The sequence below is a fragment of the Lutjanus erythropterus genome, chromosome 20 (assembly GCF_056507025.1).
Source record: "Lutjanus erythropterus isolate fLutEry1 chromosome 20, fLutEry1.hap2, whole genome shotgun sequence".
NCBI lineage: Eukaryota > Metazoa > Chordata > Actinopteri > Lutjaniformes > Lutjanidae > Lutjanus > Lutjanus erythropterus.
The window spans coordinates 8,430,001-8,442,399 of NC_139336.1; the positions used below are offsets into that span (position 1 = coordinate 8,430,001).

At 32.9% G+C, this 12,399-nt stretch overlaps 1 protein-coding gene across 2 annotated transcripts in view; it reads right to left on the reverse strand.

Moving 5' to 3' along the window:
• Positions 1-5,833: 5,833 nt before the first annotated feature.
• The window catches only part of stxbp1a (syntaxin binding protein 1a), a 44,800-nt gene continuing 38,234 nt past the window's right edge, over positions 5,834-12,399 (reverse strand). For both annotated transcript variants that reach the window (XM_084745466.1, XM_084745467.1), the window contains one exon: positions 5,834-7,693. Coding sequence is in view for 1 of the 2 variants with exons in the window: in XM_084745467.1 (XP_084601593.1) it covers positions 7,611-7,693 (83 nt within the window). In the remaining variant the exon portion in view is untranslated. The remainder of the gene's footprint in view (positions 7,694-12,399) is intronic.

A 12,399-nucleotide genomic window follows, 5' to 3' on the forward strand; every position in this document is an offset into this window, starting at 1 on the left:
TATTTATGTATATATGTATACACATATGTATGTATGTATGTATGTATACACATATGTATGTATGTATGTATGTATGTATGTATGTATGTATACATGTATGTATGTATGTATGTTTGTATGTATGTATGTATGTATACACATATGTAGGTATGTATGTATGTATGTATACACATATGTATGTATGTATGTATGTATGTATACACATATGTATGTATGTATGTATGTATGTATGTATGTATGTATGTATGTATGTATATATACACATATGTATGTATGTATGTATGTATACACATATGTATGTATACACATATGTATGTATGTATGTATCATTTTTACTTTTGTACCATTGTTTCTTAAACTGTAGGTCTTTTTTAACATTTTGAAGGAATCTTTTCGGTTGTCCCGAAAGAGCCAAATAAAGATGAAAATGATGAACAACTGGAACATTTGGCTTTTGATTGACTTTTGAGAAACCACTAAAAAGAAAAGATTATAGAGAGCATTAAGAAGGAGAGCTGAGTCTTTAACATAATGGAAGCCAATTTATTAGACAGCCTTAGTACATATTAGGTACACATGGAAGTATTGTTTGTGCTTCAACACTCGCAAACATACAATCCCAATAAGTTAAACAGTTTTAGGACAGACTACTGTAGCATTATTATTTTTTCTCTGATAAATAATTTTGATATAAATCAATTGATTTGACAGAGTAAACCCTATACAACAGCAAATTATAATAGAAAAAAATAAACACAAAGTCAGTTATTTCAAAAGATGTGCTGGCATATATTGAAATGACAAATGATGTGGTACTGTAGATCAGTTTGATCATATTGATTTTCAAACTATAAGAAATCAGTTTCTTCTTCTTCATTGGACATGGAGTTGAAGGTGTCTTGAAATGGCAGTTGTAGTTAGTTCTTTTGAGTTATTTATTGATCATGTGACTGTGTTTACTGATCATGCAAATGTGTGTGTTTTTTCATCTTTTCTAGTTTGTGCGAATCTGAAAATAAGTTCAGGATTTCAGTGTTATTTTAGTTGTGTATAAGCTGTTTTTCATGCACTCACTCAGTCAGTTTTAGATGGTCATACAAGAGACCTCATCAACCAACATCAATATATTTTAGAAATGGTCAACAGCTCATCACAATTTTGACTTTTATTAGAGCCACATTAAGGGGAAAAAGAGAGAGGGAAGATTTGTCCTCTTCATACATTTTGGGAATAAGTCAAAATGTCAAAAGTTAAAATAAAATGCAAAAAAAAAACATCTTTATGTCTTCATATGCCTGCAGAAGTTCAACTTTATTCTCAAAATGCAACATAACAAAAACCTTCCTCCTCTCATATTTTTTCCTTATTATTGGCCCTAATATTCATCAGTACAATTTATCTCTGAAAAATAATGAGATGCTGGATATGTATGTATGTATGTATGTATGTATGTATGTATACACATATGTATGTATGTATGTATGTATGTATGTATGTTTACACATATGTATGTATGTATGTATGTATGTATGTATGTATGTATGTATGTATACACGTATGTATGTATGTATGTATGTATGTATGTATGTATACACATATGTATGTATGTATGTATGTATACACATATGTATGTATGTATGTATGTATGTATGTATGTATACACATATGTATGTATGTATGTATGTATGTATACACATATGTATGTATGTATACACATATGTATGTATGTATACACATATGTATGTATGTATGTATACACATATGTATGTATGTATACACATGTATGTATGTATGTATACACATATGTATGTATGTATGTATGTATACACATATGTATGTATGTATGTATGTATACACATATGTATGTATGTATGTATGTATACACATATGTACGTATGTATGTATGTATGTATACATGTATGTATGTATGTATGTATGTATGCATGTATGTATGTATGTATGTATGTATACATGTATGTATACATGTATGTATGTATGTATGTATACACATATGTAGGTATGTATGTATGTATGTATGTATATATGTATGTATACACATAGGTATGTATGTATGTATGTATACACGTATGTATGTATGTATGTATGTATGTATGTATACACATATGTATGTATACACATATGTATGTATACACGTATGTATGTATGTATGTATGTATGTATGTATGTATGTATGTATGTATACACGTATGTATGTATGTATGTATGTATGTATGTATGTATGTATACACATATGTATGTATGTATGTATGTATGTATGTATGTATACACATATGTATGTATGTATGTATGTATGTATGTATGTATGTATACACATATGTATGTATGTATGTATGTATACACATATGTATGAATGTATACACATATGTATGTATGTATGTATACACATATGTATGTATGTATGTATGCATGTATACACATATGTATGTATGTATGTATGTATGTATGTATGTATGTATACATGTATGTATGTATACATGTATGTATGTATGTATGTATGTATGTATGTATACACATATGTATGTATGTATGTATGTATGTATGTATGTATGTATGTATACACATATGTATGTATGTATGTATACACATATGTATGTATGTATGTATGTATATATGTATACACATATGTATGTATGTATGTATGTATGTATACACATATGTATGTATGTCGGTATGTATGTATACACATATGTATGTATACACATATGTAAGTATGTATGTATGTATGTATACACGTATGTATGTATGTATGTATGTATGTAGGTATGTATGTATACACATATGTATGTATGTATGTATGTATGTATACACATATGTATGTATGTATGTATGTATGTATGTATGTATGTATACACATATGTATGTATGTATACACATATGTATGTATGTATGTATGTATGTATGTATACACATATGTATTTATGTATGTATGTATGTATGTATACACATATGTATGTATGTATACACATATGTATGGATGTATGTATGTATGTATGTATGTATGTATGTATGTATCTATACACATATGTATGTATGTATGTATGTATGTATGTATGTATGTATGTATACACGTATGTATGTATGTATGTATACATGTATGTATGTATGTATGTATGTATGTATGTATACACATATGTATGTATGTATGTATGTATGTATACACATATGTATGTATGTATGTATGTATGTATACACATATGTATGTATGTATGTATGTATGTATGTATGTATGTATACACATATGTATGTATGTATGTATGTATGTATGTATATACATATGTATGTATGTATACACATATGTATGTATGTATGTATGTATGTATGTATGTATACACATATGTATGTATGCATGTATGTATGTATGTATGTATGTATGTATACAGATATGTATGTATGTATGTATGTATGTATACACATATGTATTTATGTATGTATGTATGTATGTATGTATGTATACACATATGTATGTATGTATGTATGCATACACATATGTATGTATGTATGTATGTATGTATACACATATGTATGTATGTATGTATGTATACATGTATGTATGTATGTATGTATGTATGTATGTATGTATGTATGTATGTATGTATACATGTATGTATGTATGTATGTATGTATACATGTATGTATGTATGTATGTATGTATACACATATATGTATGTATACATGTATGTATGTATGTATGTATGTATGTATGTATACACATATGTATGTATACACGTATGTATGTATGTATGTATGTATGTATGTATGTATGTATGTATACACGTATGTATGTATGTATGTATGTATGTATGTATGTATACACATATGTCTGTATGTATGTATACACATATGTATGTATGTATGCATGTATACACGTATGTATGTATGTATGTATACACATATGTATGAATGTATGTATGAATGTATACACATATGTATGTATGTATGTATGTATGTATGTATGTATACACATATGTATGTATGTATGTATGTATACACATATGTATGTATGTATGTATGTATGTATGTATACACATATGTATGTATGTATGTATGTATACACATATGTATGTATGTATGTATGTATGTATGTATACACATATGTATGTATGTATACACATATGTATGTATGTATGTATACACATATGTACGTATACACATATGTATGTATGTATACACATGTATGTATGTATGTATGTATGTATGTATGTATACACGTATGTATGTATGTATGTATGTATGTATACACATATGTCTGTATGTATGTATACACATATGTATGTATGTATGTATGTATACACGTATGTATGTAAGTATGTATGTATGTATACACGTATGTATGTATGTATGTATACACATATGTATGTATACACGTATGTATGTATGTATGTATGTATGTATGTATGTATGTATACACGTATGTATGTATGTATGTATGTATGTATGTATGTATGTATACACATATGTCTGTATGTATGTATACACATATGTATGTATGTATGCATGTATACACGTATGTATGTATGTATGTATGTATGTATGTATGTATGTATGTATACACGTATGTATGTATGTATGTATGTATGTATACACATATGTATGTATGTATGTATGAATGTATACACATATGTATGTATGTATGTATACACATATGTATGTATGTATGTATGTATACACATATGTATGTATGTATGTATGTATGTATGTATACACATATGTATGTATGTATACACATATGTATGTATGTATGTATACACATATGTATGTATACACATATGTATGTATGTATACACATGTATGTATGTATGTATGTATGTATGTATGTATGTATGTATGTATGTATACACGTATGTATGTATGTATGTATGTATGTATGTATGTATACACATATGTCTGTATGTATGTATACACATATGTATGTATGTATGTATGTATACACGTATGTATGTAAGTATGTATGTATGTATGTATGTATGTATGTATACACATATGTATGTATGTATGTATACACATATGTAGGTATGTATGTATACACATATGTATGTATACACATATGTATGTATGTATACACATGTATGTATGTATGTATGTATGTATGTATGTATGTATGTATGTATACACGTATGTATGTATGTATGTATACACATATGTATGTATACACATATGTATGTATGTATACACATGTATGTATGTATGTATGTATGTATGTATGTATGTATGTATGTATGTATACACGTATGTATGTATGTATGTATGTATGTATGTATGTATACACATATGTCTGTATGTATGTATACACATATGTATGTATGTATGTATGTATACACGTATGTATGTAAGTATGTATGTATGTATGTATGTATGTATGTATACACATATGTATGTATGTATGTATACACATATGTAGGTATGTATGTATGTATGTATGTATGTATACACATATGTATGTATGTATGTATGTATGTATACATGTATGTATGTATGTATGTATGTATGTATACATGTATGTATGTATGTATGTATGTATGTATGTATACACATATGTATGTATGTATGTATGTATGTATACACATATGTATGTATGTATGTATGTATACACATATGTATGTATGTATGTATCATTTTTACTTTTGTACCATTGTTTCTTAAACTGTAGGTCTTTTTTAACATTTTGAAGGAATCTTTTCGGTTGTCCCAAAAGAGCCAAATAAAGATGAAAATGATGAACAATTGGAACATTTGGCTTTTGATTGATTTTTGAGAAACCACTAAAAAGAAAAGATTATAGAGAGCATTAAGAAGGAGAGCTGAGTCTTTAACATAATGGAAGCCAATTTATTAGACAGCCTTAGTACATATTAGGTACACATGGAAGTATTGTTTGTGCTTCAACACTCGCAAACATACAATCCCAATAAGTTAAACAGTTTTAGGACAGACTAATGTAGCATTATTATTTTTTCTCTGATAAATAATTTTGATATAAATCAATTGATTTGACAGAGTAAACCCTATACAACAGCAAATTATAATAGAAAAAAAATAAACACAAAGTCAAGCGTTTGCATCACAGAAAACGCATTATAGTGCAATATACAACTTGTTTGGCCAGGAAAGAGGGAGGGAGGGAGGAAATAAAAGTGAAAAGGGGCGTTCAAGGGTTTTGTTTTGCAAAGCCATTCACCATTGGAGGGTTTTACATTGCACCAGAGGAGGAAACAGACAAAGAAAATATAGATATTAATTCTTTTTCCCGGTTGACGACTAACAGCTACAGCTAAACATCACGAACACAGCGGCTTCACATTGGCATTTTTAAAAGGAAAAGTATCACTACTTCACAGTCAGAAATATCACCAGTCAACAGTGAGACGCTAAAACAGCAACATATGGCAGATACACAACACTACTCAGTGCATGGCCCAATTAAACATCGTTACTAACCAAAGAGTAAGACTTATTCTGACAGGATACAATACTGAAATACAACTGGCCCTTTTTAAGATTATTCATTAAATATCAGCAAGCAACGGCCTTTTTCGACATTAAAACGTGAAGTTTCTCTGGAGAAAGGAAAAAGTTTGTGGCAAGGAAATACTTTACAGTCTCGGCAGACGGAGGAGGGATGATTCTGGCTTTTTACAGAGCTCTCTCTCTTTACAACGACTGCTAAACCACGTGCTTATGAATACTTAAGTGAAAATATATGTTTTGAGTATCAAACACTCTTGAAGCAAATGGTACATTTAAAGTCCACATATATAAATAAAAAAATTCTAAAATCTTATCTTAATTTTTGTAGAAATGATCTGGTTAAAAGGAGTTTTTGAGAGCAGTAAGCATGGCTCTGGCATGTTGTACCTGATAAACTGGCAGCCTCTGAGTTGTGGATAATGATTCAGGAGTGGTGTGGCTTTTCAATACTCAAAACAAAGATTTTCAGTGGAGTATTCAAAGCTAAATGCTAGCTCTGCAGCTCCCAGAACACCCACACTGGATACAAACACATTAACAGTCCACACGAGTCCAAGCATGCTACTGAATACGAACACCTCAAATGTGGGCAGGGGTGTGGAGGGGGACTCCTCTCTGATGAATAGATCTATATATATATTTATATATATATATATATTGCATGTTGACTGATATGATATATTTTACAACATCAACCTCTCAAACTGCACATCCCTCCTCCACCCGCGGTCCAATAAAACTCACAGCAAGGAGGAAACCCAAAGGATCAAACAAGAGAAAATGTCTACCTTTTACACATTCTAGCAGGTTTCATAGCATACAATATTACATTTTGGTACTTTTAAATGGCCTTCTGTTCTGATATTTAAACCTTTTTAAATAAGTTCATTTAGTTGCATCCATTGTAAAACATGAGAATACTTGCAACAAGTTTATTCTTTGATACAACATATATATTTTTTTTAATCATCTAAGATGTCTTTTTTTTTCTTCTCAAGCAAGATGCATACACAATTAATGTTTGTGGGGGAGGGACACAGAGGTAAGGTGGGTAAGAAGGAGGAGGAGAAGGGGGGGCAGGGTTATTTCAGGTAAACAGGAGAGAGATGTGATTGGAGGGATTTTTAGCTTGTCACTTCCTCGTCTGGTTTGTTCATGGACTTGAGCTGCTCCAGCAGGGTGGTGGGGGTGAAGATGCTGGTCGATCCTGGAGACACGCACAGGCATAAAACACACACACACAAACACACACATAAAAGAGTGTTAGATCTGCACATCTGGAAAGAAACGCATGAAAAATGTGTTTTCAGCTCTTGCTATTAATGCCTACTGTAGATGGGTCTCACTAAATGATGAAAGTAAAGGTAGAAACACTGAACAAGCCAAAGTTATAAAATCTGATTCAATTAGCCAACAGGTTCAAATGGATCATGTGTCAAAGAGTTTGAAAAACTTTTTCTAAACTTGGGAGGTAACCGAGTACCAAGTGTTTTTCTATCCTGCACTACATTTCAGAAGGACACTTTGAACTCCAGTAAAAATCTTGGGTAACGTGTTACATTAAGGTGAGTACGTGATAATTAGTAGGTAAAAACACCTGCGCAAGATGCCTATTAATTTTAATATTTGTTAAGACAATATGTGTTGATTATAGCTTAGATTTCTATATACTTTATTATGCATTTACTAGTTAGTTAACAATGTTGTTTGGGGGTACAAGTTCTAAAGTGAGAACAATGGTTATGAAGGTTAATAAATGTTTCAGAAACTCATAAATCATTTATTAACACTTTTAAGGAGTTTATAAACTGTTAACAAGCTTGTTTCAAGGGCTTATGAATAACTCAGAAATTATGAATGTGTATATGGTGTTATAATTAACACTTTTATAGACCAATTAACAAAAAAATAATGTTAAGCATCTTACAAGGGCCTTATTACCTATTAACTAATGCTTGTTACAAGCACCTCAATATAAAGTGCTACCAAATCTTGTATCTCCAAAAGCTGATTGAAAAACTACCTTCCTTCAGTGAGTTTTTTACATTATTTCAACATTAATTACGACACTTTTGTCAGTCTGCAGAGGAGCATGTACTTGATAAACTGATATGAAACTAGAGGTGTGACTCACATGTCCACATGTAAGGATGTTTCTTTTATTTCACATCTATGGAGGCCCAGAAGGCAAGTGAAAGTCAAAAAAGTCTCCAATCATCTATTCATCTCTTGTTTTAGATTTGACATATTTAAATCTCGATTTGTCTTTGTGTACTGTGCAAAGTTTAGAAAACCTAAAAAAAAGGTAATGCAACCGGCAAAGCCTTTGTTTACTCAACTACTGGCTAAGATTGTGTGTACTGTTAGGTTTGTCAAACTTAACATTGTTATTCAGCCATATTCTTGTAAATCAGTTCACCCAAAATGCTGTCTTAAGTTTGTCACATCAAACATTATGATTGAGATCTACTTATGGACTGAAGTTCACTCAAAGTGCTGCCTCAACTTTGTCAAGATTTGTGCATGCAATTTAGTTCACTCAAAGAGGATCTTAGGATACATCAACAGCTCATAAAAATCTACATTTTGAATTCACCAGCTGTCTAGACAACTTCCTCTATTTTGAAATGTAAAGGCTATACATAGATACATGCGACATAAGTGTTGGGATATTGTTTTGAGACATACATTGACTTATACTATATAATATAAATCAAATAAGAACACACAGATTACAGTTCATCAAATGTAATCATTTTATTTTTCTGAAGTATATGAGTAGATGAACAGCAATGGCAAGTTTGACAAACTTAAGATAATACTTGAAGTGAACTTTTTAACCTAAGTTAACACAACAAATTAGCCATTAAATTGAATAAACTCAAGAAGCCTTTGCTGCTGGTTGCTTTACTTTTTTTTTAAAGTTTTCTAAACCTTTCAGTTTTTTACAGTGTGTAAAGTACCATGTCTTACACCTCTGACTAATACTCTTTGTGCCCTTTACTTTACAAACATACAGCCTGATACAAACTCATGAAGCCGTGTTAAATCACATGCAGCTCAACAATACGGAAGCACACAGATCAGTCATGACACCTCACAACTGTCATGAATCTGTGAACTTAAAGCAGCGAGTTGAAATCCTGCAACGTTAAACCTGTCTACACAGCACAGCCAATCAGGTGTTAGAAAAATGTCACATGGCCATGTGGGGCCTTTAATTAAAAAGCATGCAGACACATTAAAAATACTGCTGGGAAAAAGCAAAAAAAAGATAAAAGCAGATCTTCTCTACATGAAATCCTAAACCAGAGAGTTAAGTTTATCCTCTGCCATAAATATGAGTGAAAATGTGAAACTTAGTAGCCCTGATGACACAGGGTTGAACTCTCATGACAGCTGAAGACACATTTCAGACATAATGACATTTGAAAGGTGCTGAGGTGGAGTAAAGCAAACTTTTTGCCAGATTTGTTTGTCGCTTCATAACCAGACTTATAGATGATTGCTGCCATATTAATTCTTTATCGTCCAAAAGGCAAACAAACCATTTGATTTACTCCTCGCACCTGTTCAACATAATCAACAGTATTTGAGCTACATCGGTTTGTTTCTGTTGCAAAGCTGCATGTTTCCTCCAGTTTGGTTTGATTAGCTGCTTTACCTCAAAGACTTTCACCTACAGTCAAACTAAACCTGATCCCATGAGGGATCAGAACAGAGAGTGGAGGTAGTTGAAGGTAAAAACAGAAGAGAAAGAGGCAAGCCCATCTCGAGTTGGGTTGTTATGGTGATGCGGGGGTCGTAAGTGTCAGGAGGGCGTGGGTGGGGGTTTAGTGTGGGTCACGGAGGTCAACATCGGACTGGCTTCGCCTGCTTCTCTGCTGTTCCCCAAACACACAGCTTCGTGGGCGTTTGTGCCCAAGAAACACAACACTGTGACGTTGATCTCCAACGCCACTACATAGTCAGACATTTCTAGGTTTAGACCAAAACAGCATAACAAAAACAAAGACTTGTTTTAGTAAGTGATGGCCATTTTGTTCAGGAAGTGTTGAATGCAGCAGTATGCGGGGGAGCGGCCATACTGCTTATGGTGAGAGCTGCTTACTGAGAAAACCAGAAAACCAAAAGTTGGTTTGTAAACGATATCGCTTTAGCAGATTAGTTAGGGATGAGATGGATGCCCAGGACTACAATATCCTGTCTTTCGTGTGTGGAGGTCCCGCTATAAATAGGAATGTGTGTTTAAAGGGGAAGTTTTGCACTTTTCATGTTGATGTCCAGTCAGCGTAGATGGTAAATGTAGTCAATTGAACCTTCCTAAGTCCCTCTCCTTTTTTCTCTGCCCTCCAATAACTGTTGAGTAAGCTTGGTACCTTGGTCAACCTTCCTGCTCTTTTTTGTTCTGTTCTTAGGTATGTGCTAGGCTTGTCTCTGTTGAAAATAAAACCATATTTTGAAGATGGTTAAAACTTGTTAGTAGGGGACCTGTAAAAGTGACATAAATTCACATTTTAAATTAGCTAATGTCATAAGATGGCTAATCTACATTCATCATTGGTTAGCTAGTTAGCTAGTGTTTTGCTAATATTAGCTAGCCAGTTAGCTAGTGTTTTGCTAACATTAGCTAGCTACTTAGCAAGCACTTTCTAACATTAGCGAACATAAGATGTGGCCCTATATGTCCTTTTTACAGGAAAAGTGACATGCATGCTCATGCACAGTGCATCCTGGTACATGTAGGCACTGCCAGTATGGCTTCACAAGCTGGAGAGCTCAATTTTCTGGGTCAGTATTGGACACACAGGAATTTATTGATTAAACTGAAAGAGTGACCATCAACACTGGCTGGACATCCACATGAAAATTTTGCCTTTAAAAGTTACTTTGCCAATAAATTCCAGAAACAGGTGGTGAGGTTTGTCATGAATATTTATGAAAATCTGTAATATTTATTACCTCAACCAAGGAGGTTATGTTTTGAATGTACCCATATGTTTCTTAGCAGGATATTTTCACTAAGATAAAAATTCAGGTAAATTTTTTTGAGCCGTGGTTTAAGGAAGAACTGATCAGTTGTTGGTGTTGCTGTTTCTTTGTTCCTGCAGTTTAAAAACTAATGGTGTACTAGTGCCTGGTGTAAAAGATGAGTTTTAGAGGAAGTGAAGAGTCTCCTACATTAGGAGGGAGGGGGGATTAGTGGCAGCTGTTTGACATGTGCGGCATCTTTACTTTGCATTAGGTTGCTAAAGCATATCAGGTGGAACATTGCTACATCCCCAGACTCTGTGTCAGCAGAGAGGCATCAAAGAGGCCCTGATACAAAGGACAACTTTTTTGGGCAACTGAACTCAGTCCTTCTGAATTATTATTGTTACCTGACCGTTTCGCATCTATGTTGTGTCCCAATATTGCCCTCTGTGTCAGCGCCGTGACAGTTTTATCATGATAAAGAGGACTTGTTGCTAATATCTAGCACCCTCTGCGGACGAGCCATGAGCCATGTGAGCATGTGATGGTGGGCTGAGAGAAAGTGACATGGACGGAGTCAGAGGACTGGAGGTCAAAAGAAAAAAAAAACAAAACAAAACACAAGAATCCTTCTGTGAAATCCAACATCAACTCAAGGACCTGCCCTGAAAGAAACCAGCAACAAATCATGGTGACTGTCTTTGCGAAGGGTTAACTAGAAAAATAATACGACAGTAAAAACGGATAAAGATGGATCTCGGGGGTAGATTAAATCTGGAGCGAGCGTTCAAAAGGCTCAAAGGGCCTTTGGGTGGCTGTCGAGGCGCGATTTAATCCACCCAGCTGAGATGATGGGAGGAGGCAGCAGGGATGGGGTCACAACCTCCTCAGACATGGCCGCTCTTCAGCACTTAACTTTACTTGGGCTGGATACAAATG